The following is a 14,988-nucleotide window of genomic DNA, read 5'->3' on the forward strand; positions in this document are numbered from 1 at the left end:
TTTTCTGCAATAAAATACAATCGAATAATTGGACAAGTTCGTTGGATAAAAGTTGATAAGCTGACAGTTTTTCGAACGCACCCTTAATGACATGACATCGTCGATAAAAAATAAGCAAGCGCTTGAAAAGTAAAAAGTTTTTGTAACATTGAATAAAAAAAGATTGTAATAATAACTTTAATATTAATTGGATATTAGTAGGCGTAAACCCGTGATACGAGCTTTACATATTTTATTCTGCGCATGCGTGAAAAACCCGGCCTGCTTGACAACAGGACAACATTGGAAGAAAACAGTAAGATGAGTGCGAATGTATGTATGACAGTGCGTGTGCGATCAACGTTTCCAATTTGGCGATGGCATTGTGTCGAAAGTCATCGATCTTGGAAAATCATTGACGCGAATTCAGTATGATTTAACGCGCTCGCGTTTTGTCGAAAAGGACAAAAGAAAATATTTATACAGCGATCTCGATGCAAGACGACGACGAAATGTCGGCGCGGGCAAATCAGGACATCAGTCTCTGCCGCGTCTGTCTGACTATGAATCATTGCAACCAGTGCATCTTTCGCAAAAATTGGGACAATCCAGATAGCGCGAACACATCCGAACTGCTCTCGAAGAAACTGCAATTGTGCGGTGGAGTGGAGGTTTGTTTTTCATACCACTCTACATTTGTATTTATTTTTCATGTACATAAAGTATAAGGTGATCCTTTTTTTCTAGGTTCAGGAAGACGATGGTTTACCTTCTAGCATCTGTACCAAGTGTGAAATGAAAATTAATGTTGCCTACGAATTGAGAAAACAATGCCAGAAAGCAGATAAGGAGCTTAGAAAACTCTATGGAATAACATTGAGCACAAATGTTACTAGCAACTTTATTCTTACAAAAGTATCTATATTTTTATATAAATAAAATAATTTCAACATTGTTGAGGCTATTGATTATATTTCTTTTTGCAGGATCAATATTGTCAAACCGAGCAATCTTTTAACCTGGATACAATCAAGTTAGAGGACAATAAGGAATTAAATATGGATAATAGAGATAATATAGAGAAGAATATCTTTATGACAGAATCAAGGAATGTTATGAAACATGACCAACCAGATACTTTTAATCAAACAGAAAATATTTTAGTAGATAATGTACCAGATTTAGATTGCGTTAATAAATATAAACAGCATGATAAAATAGTTATAAAAGAAGTTCATAGAACGAGAAGACTAACTATGTTCAAAAGAGTTACATCTATGGAGAATTTGAAGAATCATAAAGAAAGACAAAGAAGATATATCAAAAAGAGCACAAGCATTAAACGAGATATTAATAGCGAATATCAAACAAACATGAAAAATATTGATAGTAAAATAGATACAATGTCAGAATTTGAATTGCGATATAAATGTCCAAAATGTGATAGATTTTATTCCAGTAAAAGGTCTTTAGATAGACACACATCAACTCATGATGATAAAGAGTTCAAATGTGATAACTGTGATAAACAATTTTTCTGTTTGGATAAACTGCATAAACATTTTAATCTGCACAAAACGAAGGAGAAGCCAGAACCAGTGTTTTGTAGAATCTGCAATAAGAGATTCAGGAAAACTGATACTATGGTTAGACATTTGAATGTTCACAAGAGAGCGAATCCTAAGGAAGTTTTTTCTATATTAAAAGAGATTCGAGACAAAAGAAAATTAGAAAATAATACAGAATACTCCGAAATGTCACTTCATCTCATTGTCAATAAGGATGAAATAGTAGCACATGAAGAAAAATCGCAAAGCGTAAAAGATAGCACAACGAGAGAATTAAGAAAACGTAACATAAAAAGTGAACAGGGAGATTCATTAAATAGCGATTCGAGTAATGATAAATTTAAGTCTTTCGACGATACATTGCTCTTTGACTGCAGATATTGCAGCAAGCACTTTACTAACGAAAAAAGCCTTCAACGTCATCAGTCAGTACATAAAAAATTTATTTGTAGTGTCTGCAACATGAAATTTTTTCGACAGGATAGGCTTAAGAGTCACATGGATCGATATGGTCATGACGAGAGCAAAACATGTTCGGAGCCGCAGAGACCACCTGACGATAAATCGGCCATTAAGCTGATAAATAGTTGGATCAGGGAAGAATTGGATTCCGATAACGAGGGTAAAGGCTTTCCCTGTAAGATTTGTGGAAAATCGTATGACACAAAGAAATCTTTATTAAAACATCAAATGAAGATACATGGTGGACAAGACGAATATTGCGCAAACTGCGGTGCAAGCAGCGTGTGTATTTGCGCAGATAAGTACAAAGGTCGGGAAAAGAGTAATGAAAAATTGAAGTTGTATACATGCGAGGAGTGTAACAAGTCATTCGAGAAAGAGATTAAGTTGCAGAAGCATTTACGAATTCACGAGCGCGCCAAGGAGCAACAGGACACGAATTTCAAACGTTTCCTCTGTCACATATGCAGCAAAACGTTTCGGCAAAACACCGGTCTTATGTTTCACATGAGAACGCACACGGGTTACAAACCGCACGTGTGTAAATACTGCGGTCGTGGTTTCACATCCAACTCAAATTGCATCAATCATGAGAGGACTCACACGGGCGATCGGCCGTTTGTTTGTCAATATTGCAGTGCGGCGTTCGCTAAGTCGTGCACCCTCAAGGCCCACATCACCACGCACACCGGCGAGGCGAATTATCATTGTAAGACCTGTGGTAAATCATTTCGCCGACTAAAGTATCTGAAGGAGCATAGATTCACGCACACAGGCGAGAAACCGTACGCATGCAAGATCTGTGGTACGGCTTACAGTCATTCCGGCAGCTTATTTGTACACGAGAAGAAGTGCAAGGCGCAGTACAGTAATTATCAGTCGGAAACCGTGCAAAATGCGCAGCAACAAACTACCTACTGCGGCCAGTCGCCCCAAACAACTATTTCCGGCGGCATTTCTTCAGTTACGTCTCCTTCCTCAGTTATCGCACCCATCATCACGACTACATTGCCTCAAGCTCATCTGAATATCATCAACAGCACTCTGAATGTACAGACGAACAAGGATTACATGGACGACATTCAGCGAATAAACGCGCATGCAACGGGTACAGCGACTACGGTTGTTTCGTCGGGTCTGCAACAAAACACTGACATTTCCGAAATGAATTCCACTGTGAGGAACTTTGCCATTATCGGGCAAATGTTTCATACCTAAAGGAAAGCAAGAAATACAAATTAAAAAACTCTACTGTGATAAATATTTTTTTTTTTTAACGAGATTTTTGGAAGGTAGTATAACTCACATATTTTACATGCAGATATTCGTATCTTACACTTTGAATATAATCACATATTGAGTTAGCTCTTTCATAATCAGCATTACGATAAATATATCTTGTGTATCATTATGATATAGGGAAAATGGGTGTATATATTTATATATAGAATGTATATTTATATTTCATAATTATTAGGGATTTTTATTATATAGAATTTTTACAGCAGAATTTTTATTAATGATATTATATATCGAGTTTATATATATATTTAAAATATTTGATGGTATACGTTATATCATTTATTAATATTTTAATTATCGCATTGTTATCATTATACATATGATCATATAATTATTATGCTAATAGCTCATCTATTGAATAAAATAAAGTCCTGTGAAACATAATATTAAATTTTTATGAATTTTATTTTATATTATGAAAATCATTTTTATATGAATTTTATAAAAAAGATATATGTTCTCTTTTTCTCAGTAATTATTGTTCTCAACCTGGGGTAATACTCTCTAATAGCTTGCGATATTACGCATGCGCGAGGTTTGTCCCAATTCGCAACCTATCTCAGGTCTCACAATCAGAGGTTCTTTCTGTTACTCTGTTAGACATCTCATATCTCATATCTCATTGTCGGTGTCGGTGACCGAGAGAAGGACTTATTCTTGCCTTCATCTTCTCTAGAAAATTTGTCTCGAGCAAACTGTAAGTAAAACTTTTCCCCATTCTTGATATTCAAGCTTGATCGATCAATTCAAATCTATAAATAACGTAACATAACATGAGACCGTTACCGGTTGGCTAATTGGTTAATTTCAATTTGTTATTAATCAACCAGAAAAATATATTAATATATATTAATTAATCGTTCTAATATAATATAATGCAATAATAATGATGAGATCGAAAGAATTATTCAAAATAATCGCGGCACGAGTACATATTGCGTTATAACAGAAATTTATATCAGAGATGCTTTGGAAGAGAGACGTCATTATATCATAAAAGTGTCTCTATAGGGCCGGTATTTATATTTAAGATCATTTTAAGTAAATGTACGTCTGAAATGTAGATGATGTTTAAAAGGAATAGAAATTTTATTTATGACACAATATAAAGTCTGAGTTATTATAATCTTCTGAATAATTATTATCTGTTTTTTTTTTCAAATGTACATTTATTTTCTTAATTAAATATAAAGTTCAAGCATTCTTTAGTAACAAAATTTTCTTTTGTCAAAATATGGGATCAATTGAAGAATTAGCTCTCTATTAAGGCTCTCTCAATGTCGAATTCAAATTTAAATTTCCACTAGGCTAGTAAAAGCCAGACACGGATAGTAGTGCATCAGTTTCAAGGAAAATTAATTTCTCATTGAAGCTGATTAATTGTACACAAATTTTTCTTGATGCCAAGTAATTAAATAAATCTCAAATCGTAATTTTTATTTTAATAAACCCTCTTCTCTAAAGAAGAAGGATTATTTAATTATTTGATATTATACCAAGAAAAAATTGTGTCCTACACGCAACTATAATCAGTTTCAATAAAAAATTACTTTTCTTTGGAATTGACACGCTATTATTCTCATCTAGCTTTTACTAGTCCGATAAAATCTAAATTAATGTCAGATGATCCCGAGAAGATTATATATTGAAACATATATTATATGTTATTGGATTATTTCTCGAATTATAATGACAATGAAACTGAAGAATAATAAACATCTTTTTCAGCAATATGCCTTCCTATAAGCTGACTTATTTTCCCGTTAAGGCTTTGGCTGAGCCAATTCGCTTCCTACTCAGCTATGGTGGCACCGAATTCGTCGACGATCGTTTCGATAGGGAAGATTGGCCGAAAATTAAGCCGAGTATGTACATCTGCAAAGTGTCAATCAATTGTAATGAATGTGTATTATAGCATATATCTGTCACAGCCTCTTAATTAATCGGCTTGACTGTTCTCTTCACAAATTTGACTTATGAATATTTTGTCAGATCAGCAGTGAAAAAAATATAATTCTTAAATACAATATTCTAAGATACAAATAAATAAATGATACAAATAAATCTATATTGCCAAAAAATTAGACTCTTAATATATTATATACAATTTAACTTTAATAATAAATTAATTATTAATCATCAAGATTCTTTTTCTTAATATTTAAACACAAACATTGTATAATAATTGCAATGTAATTTTTAGGGATATAAATTTGAATGGTTTTTTTATGATAAACTATACAATTTTTCATATTCTATATTCATATGATTTAATATTCATATGCTTTAATCATTTTTAGCTACACCGTTTGGCCAAGTACCCGTGCTCGAAGTAGACGGAAAGAAGATCGCTCAATCTACAGCTATTTCCCGCTACTTGGCAAAGCAATATGGTCTTGCCGGCAAGGACGATTGGGAATCTCTAGAAATTGATGCTATCGTTGATACTATACATGATGTACGCGCCAGTGAGTATTGACATAATATGCCGTTTTTACTCTTAATTAATTTTTTAAAACTTTTTTCTTTTTATTGCTAAGAAATTAGAGATCCTAAATGATTCAAATCGCAATTTTGGTGAGCTCAGATATCGATACTGTTGACATACCGCCGAAATTGATCGTTTCAGATGCTTGATTCAAATTGCTTATAATGTTTTATCCTTTTTTTTTTTTTTTTTATAGAAATCGCGGCTTATCATTATGAAAACAACGAGACTGTTAAAGAGGAGAAACTCAAAATCGCCAAAGAAACGGTGTCGTTCTATCTGGAGCGTTTGAACGCTCAGGTACAGAAGAATGACGGGTACTTCGTCGGCGGTGCTCTAACCTGGGCCGATCTCACTTTTATCGCTCTACTGGACTATCTAAACTATATGATGCAGGAGAATATAATCGAGAAATATGAAAATCTGAAACAGCTGAAGCAAAAGGTCGAGGAGATACCGGCCATCAAGAGCTGGATTGAGAAGCGTCCGCAGAGTGATCTGTAATTTCATTGAATGATGGTTGATTTTTCAATCGTTGATTATTTATATCATGTTATGTCTCGGTTTGATTCAAATGTCAATTTTTCTTTTTCTCTACATACTTAAATTTATATATGTATGATATATTTAGAAATGTGCATTTTGAACATAGATATATATTTTAATTCTTGAAGGCTGATTATTATTCCTACATATATTAATACGACAATAATAAGAATATTGTAAAAATATTCCTGATAGAACCTTAATCAATATGCTATTTTTGCATTATATAATTTTGTATTTCAATAAATCGCTATTTTTATTTTATATATGTGCACGTTGCTGATTTGTTTTGTATTCTAGCAGATTTTATTTTTTCGATTCATTCAGAATTTGTTAAAATATATCTGTATTTACCGTACCTTCTTCCACTCGGTCTCTCTCATTTTATAAAATAATTTTTATATTCATACTCAAATTGAAACAAATATTTAATTTATACTGATTGTATCTTGACAAAATTTTGCAATAAATTTCGCATAATTTGTACGAAACGCAGATAATACAGCACTGAAAAAAACTTGGGATGTCGATAAGATATCCTGACATGGCTGTATACATTATCGCAGAGCAAATATATCTTTAATGCAACCGAAGACCACATCAGTTATTTAAAATCGAGAGAGGAACTATGATTCATTAACGAGTAACTGGAAATGTATGTGTTACACCGTGACAAAGATTACTTTCGAGCATGCTAATCTTTCTTTGAAAAAATTTCAGCATATCATTTACACATTTGATATACATTTTGATAAGAATATTTTTGCAAAAATAGTCTTGTAATATCTCGGATAATCAGATTAGTTTGTCAAATACAGATTATGCTAAGCGTCTACTGCAAATTTTGTTGACAGCAAGATTGCAGATTTTATATAGGGCGATATAAATACTATTGGTGGAATATATGTATTTGGCAAGAATATAGTTAATTTTATTTATGTTGAAATATCTAACTCGAAAGAGTTAAATATAGAGTTAATTTTATATTTTAAATAAAATCAAACCCACCATGGTAATATATATTACAATTAACGTATTTGGATTGCCAATACTCCGGCGTCATTTTTTCTCACATTGGTATAAGCGAGCGCGAAAAAATGAGAGAGCAGTCTTCTCTTCTTTCGCGAAAAGAATGTCATTGTATGCCATTGTAAAACTTTAACATTAATTCTTGCAGTTTTATCTACCTACTACTGAGAAAAAGAAGAAATGCTTTCGAAAAGAAACTGAAACAGGTCGCCTTCGAAAAATTGCATTTTTCTCTCGACAAGCTCGAAGCTCAAGTTAAAAAAAAACGGCGGATACTTTGTTGATGGCAAGGTAAATAATTTTCTTATACACGAGATGTTATTTTTACTTTTACAAGAATATAAAATTTGTGCAGCAAAAATACATTCAACAATATATTATTATCTCTAAGTGTGAAGGTATATCTTTATTTCACTTTCAGTTTTCTACAAGCAATCTTCATTAAATATAAGTTATATCTAATCTACTAGAATATCGAGTATCTGATAATTCTAAGTATAAGATGAATGTAATAATTTCTGAATATCTTTGTTTGTGTAAGATTGCAGATAGGTACCTTCATAACTTTAGTTTACAGTCCCGTTTTATCAGTATCGTTACTTGCAATTTGATAAAAGATAATTTAGAATAACATTCAAAAGATGATTAAATGGTTTAAAACTGAATCAACAACTTTCGGATACTTTTGCATTTTTTTTTTTTTGATCATTGTGCTCTCCGGGAAGTTTCAATTCGCTCATATTTCTTCTGCAAGTTTCCTTTGAAGCATGATGTAATCATTGCCGATATAACGAAGTGGGAGGGATACAGAGAATTTATAGGGATAAATAAATAGATGCCTTTAACAAGACTGGTTTTATATTGTTAGATAGCACTCGGAATGTCAGTGACAGTCTTCTTCATCTCTCCTACAAAATTTATTTCGAGCTAACTGTAAGTGAAACTTTTCTTTATTCTTAAGATGCAAATTTGATTGATCAAGTCGAGTCTATAAATATTGTAATATCGTAACATCGAATATTTCATATATAAGAGAGCACCGATGCCGTTATTTTATAAACATTATAAAACACATTCTTTTTCAGCAACATGCCTTCCTATAAGCTGACTTACTTTCCCATTCAAGCATTGGCCGAGCCGATTCGCTTTCTATTAAATTATGGCGGTACCAAGTTCATCGATTATCGTTTCGACAGGGCGGATTGGCCGAAGATTAAGCCGAGTATGTATATCTGCAAAGCATTGATCAATATTAATATTAATGACACGTGTCGTATTAGCGTTTATTTATTTGTCGCAGCCATTTAATTAATTCGACTCGATCGAATTCTTCAAATCTGTCTTATAAAAATTTGCGATAAATCAGCGGAGAAAAAATATGATTCTAATATTACTCTTTCCATTTTCTAAATCTAAAGCGTTAAGTGATATCTTTATTATAATTTATTTTTTTGTTTTCAGATATAAAATGTTCTACTATTCTTTTTATATTATATTATATATAGATCTATTATTCTATTGGATTTCCTCGCGTAAATCACAGAAACGGAAATTAATGTTATTTCCATGCGCGACAATAAAAGTTTTTGTTTCTTATTATGCATTGCAATACCTTACAAGACAATCGACATTGTTAGGCGAATACAATACTCTGTATTCAATTGTTTCATGAAAAACATGTCGCGTTCGCTATACGTTTTCAATGTATATGAACAGTCTATTGATATAAGTAAACCATTTTAGCGTAATTTAAACTGACCGATAAACTGCCGCTACTGCTGTAATAAATTTGTTTCATTTTAATTGTATAATAAATTTATAATTTAGAGAGAATTTTTTCAGAATACAGAAAATAAAATGTGATAGAGGAATTTGAATAGCTTTTCATCGTAACAAAATTTATTCAATTTCTTATATTTTATATTCATTCACTTTATTATTATTTTTCAGCTACGCCATTCGGCCAAGTACCTATGCTCGAAGTAGATGGAAAGAAAATTGCTCAGTCTACAGCTATCTCCCGCTACTTGGCAAAACAATACGGTCTTGTCGGCAAGAACGATTGGGAATCTCTAGAAATTGATTCTATCGTCGATACTGTACATGATTTACGCGCCAGTGAGTGTAGACACAATATATTATTTATATTCTCAATCTCTTCTCTTGTTTGTTACTAAAAAAATTCGAAATGATTTGAATCACAATTTTCGTGAGCTCAATTATCGATACTGTGGATATATATCGGTTAGATTTGCAGCATCGCAAATTTAATTCAACGAAATTAATCTTTTCAAATGCTTTGATTAAAATTGCTTATAACTATTATTAATTCTTGTTTTCGTTATAGACATTGCGGCTTATCACTATGAAGACAATGAAACGGTTAAAGAAGAGAAACTCAAAAACGTCAATGAAACGGTGCCGTATTACCTGGAACGTCTGGATGCTCAGGTGCAAAAGAACGGTGGTTATTTCGTTGGCGGTGCTTTAACTTGGGCCGATCTTACTTTTGTCGCTCTATTGGACTATCTAAACTTCATGATGAAAAAGGATATAATCGAGAATTATGATAACCTGAAGCAACTCAAACAAAAGGTCGAGGAGATACCGGCCATCAAGAGCTGGATTGAAAAGCGTCCGAGCGATATATATCCGTAAACATCATCAATGTCATTTCTGTATTTTTATTGATGATTGGTTTTTTGATCGTTAATTGCTCGTCACTTTGGATCAAGTATCAATTTTTTCTTCTCCCATTGTGCATAAATTTGTATAATATATGTATGATAGATTTATAAATGTGCACACTGGATAGGTATATATTTTAATACTTTATGAAAGTTGATTTTTATTCGTATATTAATACGACGATAATAAGAATAGTAAAAGACTATTTCTAATGGAACTTTAACACTTTAAGACTGTTTTTTGCATTCTATAATTTTATATTTCAATAAATCGCTACTTCTTTATTATTTTGTATATGTGTTGCTAATTTTGTTTGTATTCACACATATTTCACTTTTTTTATTTATTCAGAATCTATTAAAGCATGTCTATATTCTTGTATTTACTGTATCTACCTCTCTTTAATCATTTTATGAAATAATTCTTATATTTATATTTAAATTGAAATAAATATTTTACTTATACTGAATGTGCCAAGAAAAAATTTTTCGTCGAAAATAACGAGAATGTTAAGCGACATAGATGAAAATCTTTAATGTAAAAAAATTACGGGTCTGATAATTCTGAGATTTTCTGAGATTAAATATCTCGGAATAAATTTGTATATATTTCCAAAGCGCTAATGACTCGCGAAAGGTGCGTATAAAATAAATAAAATAAATGTGACATAATTAGTTTGTCATCGTGCGAAACACAAGCGAATGCAACATTGAAAATACTTTTTATAGGATATTGTGACGTGGCTTTTGCGGTTGCCATGTCGCTATATTATCGCAAAGTATATATGTAATGTAACCGAAGCTCGCTCACACTAATTGGAATCGAAGGGGGGGACTATGCCTAATCATCGAGTAACTGGAAACGTGTGATCTATGTATTACACGGTGATAAATATTACTGCTACAAATTTTGTTGGCAGAAAGATTGCAAATTTTATACAGGACAATGTATGTACAGTTAGAGGAATATTGGCAGAAATAAAGCTCTGTTTGTTAACTAGATATTGATAGCGGATTGATCGAGCAGGTATACAAGAACAGAATCTGTGTTTGACAGATTCTGCTCGGTTTCTGTTTAGTCATCCTCTGTTATTACGTTATATCATCAACTTCAGACACAGTTGCCAATCTGTTGCGATTTCTGTATGAATTTGTTTGTATACTAACATTTCATTTATTGAATATTTTTTGAATATTACTAAAATTTGTGGACACATGATTTTTTGATATATTTTTCAAAGAAACTTTTTAAAATTTTTCGATATCTTTTTTTATAGATATATATATTTTTTTTTAAAAAGAATTTATAAAAAATTGATAACGTATCAAAGCAAAAATCAAAGCTTAAATTTTTCGGCTCGTAATTATGTTTTTTTAATCTTATCTTCCTCTTAATATTAATATCGTAATTATTTATTTTTCAATTATTAATTATAATTGTATTTTTTTCTCTTAATATTTCTTTATGTTTTCAGCGTTAAATATATTCTCTGCATTTTTATATCTTTTTTATGCGCACAAGACTCGTCGAGTCAGTTGAGGAGTAACAAATTATCTCTATTAACATACAAAATAGATACAACGCGGTTCACATAATTATATATTGCATGTTGCAAATAATATAAATATATAAAGAACATCATTTAATGTGATAATCTGAAAGAACGAGATCGCGTTGACATTGAAACGCTATACATCTTTATGAAAAATATTAGACAAGTAAATTGTATTACAAAATTTTACATTTATAATCCTATTATTTACAGAAGCGAAACATTATGTACATATGTTTTTAACTAAATATTATAAGAAATTTATTTAGCTAGTAATATCGCATATAACGTGTGTTTCTCGAGTACATATGTTATTATCATAGATAATATATTTGATTTGTCACGTTTTGATGACACAAATAGCATAGTGTTGTCTGGATGGCGTGAAGTTATCTTCTGTCACGATTATTGCATTGATAATGAAAGATACAATATTTTTTACATTATATCCCCAACGATCTTTTTTTTATTATATTGTTTTAGATTTTTGTGCATTACGTGCAAAAATTTTTAACATGTTCTCTATTCTTTCTTTCCATATATATTATAGTAATATAAAATTACACATTTCTCTTTCTTAATATGGAGTCAATTAATTTTATTTAAAATATGTAATTTTAGAGAGCTTCATATAATGATAATTTATATTTTGAATTAAATCACACAACGATGATTTCAGCTAATATACTTGTTCTTACATATTTTAAAACAAAGTAGTAAAGTCATATAAAAGCTAAGAATAACAATAAAATTCTAACATACATTTCTATATTCAACAAACGGGAATACATAAAAAAATTGTTTTCAACACATCATCGATGTAATTATTAACTCTTCACATCTCTCGACGATAACGTCCGGATTTTAGGAGAAAATAGCTTTCCTATCTATGATTTACACACGTATATACGTTATTCGTACAGATTAAATTGTCTACTGAGTTAGTTTGTTACTGTGTGTGCATGTATAAGAATTTCCAGTATTCTTCCATAAGAGTTTCCAAAGCTCTCTCTCTCTCTCTCTCTCTCTCTCTCTCTCTCTCTCTCTCTCTCTTTCTCTCTCTCTTCCTACGTCCTCAATATAACTGAATATGTCGGGCACCGCTTTAGCGAGGTCTCAGTCGTTCTCGGTTCGCAACAAACTCCGTATCGGCTATCAAACTCTCGATTGTCGCTAGAAATTACGGATTATTAGCAAGGTATTGAGGAATTACATCTTTTCATTTCGTAAATTGTTCTTTGATTAAATATAAATAATGTTAATAAAATGTTATTTTGAAATAAATAATTTTAAGTACATGTAAAAATATTTTTTAAAATAAATGCGAATGATTTTCCTAGCGCAAGGATAATAAATTGAGTATAATCAAGCATTAGAAGAGTATAAAAGACGCCAAAAGTATATTATATATTTACTGAAATATAATTTTCAGAACATGTCTACATACAAGCTAACGTACTTCAATCTCACTGGCCTTGGGGAGCCAATTAGATACTTGTTAAGTCAAAGCGGCATCAAATTCGAGGATGTTAGACTCGAATTTGACGAATGGCCGAAGGTGAAATCTAGTACGTTATAATTTCATATACTATCATTTTAAAATTATAAATGATTTCAATTATAATTTCAATTATTCTTTTTTTTTTCCTGTATTTTATTAATAATATTATAAAACTTATTTTTTGATTCTTAAATTAATTTTTGAAGATACGTTTTATTATTTTGTAATTTAATTGAATTTTAATGAATTTTAGGCATGCCTATGGGGCAAGTGCCGGTCTTGGAAATCGACGGTAAACCGTATCATCAATCCAAGGCAATCGCTCGCTTCGTTGCTAAGAAAGGCAATTTATACGGTTCCAACGAGCTCGAGGCCATGGTGATCGACGCTACAGTCGAGACTATTGATGATCTAAGACAAGGTAAGATTGATACAGGCAAGCGCGGAAAAATGATAGACCGGTAATTATGTAACTGTTACACGTAATATATACGTGCAGCTCGTGACTCTTCCGTCAACGTGAGGTACATAGTCAACATTTGATACAATTCACGTTATATACATTGTGTCGATAAAAGAGAGCCGAGATTATATTCGTAATCAACAAGTCATGCACGCTTCCTGAACAATTGTCGGGCTATATCATTATCGCTCTTTTCTCGTGATTTTTTTCTCCTTTTGTGAAAAGAATGCCATTGTATAAAATTTCAATATAAATTAATTCTTGTAGCTCTATCCACTTATCACTGGGAAAAAGATCCCGCTATCAAGGAAAAACTCAAAACAATCGCCTTCGAAAAATTGCCTTTCTATCTTGACAAGTTGGAGGCTCAAGTTAAGAAAAACGGCGGATACTTTGTTGGTGGCAAGGTAAATAATTTTCAAACATTTCGCACGTATAATATAGTCAGTTGTGAATTTATATATAATCAGTCATAAAAAGATCTGGGGTAGCATATGTAATTTTATATGATCATATAAAATTACATGTTATTATCATTATACCATTTTTTCTCGGGTCGTTATTTTTATCTTTGCAAGAATATAAGAATATATTTTGATTATCTTTTTTTTTTTTTAGCTATCGTGGGCAGATCTCCTGTGGACTGCGTATTCTGAATATCTAAACTCTGTCCTGGCAGGAGATATAAATAAAGATCATCCGGAATTGAAGAAGCTGGTAGAGAAAGTTCGCGCGCTTCCCAACATTAAAGCATATATCGAGAAACGACCCAAAACTCAATTATAAATAAAACAATCTCTATTTTTATACTTTTTTGTCAATCGCAAATATGTTACGTTTAACTGTTAACTCTTTCTGCGACATTTTATTTAAAAAAATTATGTATTAATTGCGAGTAGCTTTAATCGATTACTTTGCAATCTTCGAACAATCGTTAATATTGCTATGTAAATACAAATGCAAAGAAAATTAAAATTAAAATTAAATTAATTTAATTAAAATTATTTTTCTTTATCAAATAGAAATGTTTTAATTTACTCCGTCAAAGTCTTTTATTTTTAAACTTTTTTTTAGAAGAAATTGCTTTATCATTATATATCAGCGTAAAAATATCCGAAATAATCTAACAATCTAACGAGATATAAAGATTTTCTGATAAACATATCCATTTCTAAAGTGGTAACAAATGACAACGCTCGCGCAACTGTTAATATATATTGTAGAAACAGATAATCGTTGCATTTTTATTTAGCAAATTATATGCATTTATCGTACAGTTGCTGTTTATACAAACGGTGATAGAGATTCTACCTTACATAAAAATGTATTTATTGTCGATCAAATAAAACTCAACTTGATACAGTTAATATGATGTAGATAAAAATAAATTCTAAAATTTATTTGAAGTTA

At 31.3% G+C, this 14,988-nt stretch overlaps 3 protein-coding genes across 3 annotated transcripts; all 3 read left to right on the forward strand.

Moving 5' to 3' along the window:
• Positions 1-283: 283 nt before the first annotated feature.
• Positions 284-3,511, forward strand: LOC138936802 (zinc finger protein 271). The gene is made up of 3 exons (XM_070302521.1): positions 284-650; positions 727-894; positions 966-3,511. Exons 1-3 carry the CDS (start codon positions 474-476, stop codon positions 3,225-3,227), a joined length of 2,607 nt encoding a protein of 868 aa, XP_070158622.1. The 5' UTR covers positions 284-473; the 3' UTR covers positions 3,228-3,511.
• Positions 3,512-3,898: 387 nt separating this feature from the next.
• LOC138936905 (glutathione S-transferase 1) lies at positions 3,899-10,340 on the forward strand. The gene is made up of 7 exons (XM_070302694.1): positions 3,899-4,008; positions 5,040-5,176; positions 5,612-5,779; positions 5,996-6,299; positions 8,460-8,596; positions 9,325-9,492; positions 9,722-10,340. Exons 2-7 carry the CDS (start codon positions 5,044-5,046, stop codon positions 10,030-10,032), a joined length of 1,221 nt encoding a protein of 406 aa, XP_070158795.1. The 5' UTR covers positions 3,899-4,008; positions 5,040-5,043; the 3' UTR covers positions 10,033-10,340.
• Positions 10,341-12,704: 2,364 nt separating this feature from the next.
• On the forward strand, positions 12,705-14,941 carry LOC138936989 (glutathione S-transferase-like). The gene is made up of 5 exons (XM_070302831.1): positions 12,705-12,812; positions 13,047-13,182; positions 13,369-13,536; positions 13,846-13,985; positions 14,197-14,941. The coding sequence occupies exons 2-5, from the start codon at positions 13,050-13,052 to the stop codon at positions 14,362-14,364; spliced, it is 609 nt and encodes a 202-aa protein (XP_070158932.1). The 5' UTR covers positions 12,705-12,812; positions 13,047-13,049; the 3' UTR covers positions 14,365-14,941.
• The last annotated feature ends 47 nt before the right edge of the window (positions 14,942-14,988 follow it).

The sequence above is a fragment of the Polyergus mexicanus genome, unplaced genomic scaffold (genome assembly GCF_030449975.1).
Source record: "Polyergus mexicanus isolate NDT 795.1 unplaced genomic scaffold, iyPolMexi1.0 SCAF_10, whole genome shotgun sequence".
NCBI classification, from domain to species: Eukaryota; Metazoa; Arthropoda; class Insecta; order Hymenoptera; family Formicidae; genus Polyergus; species Polyergus mexicanus.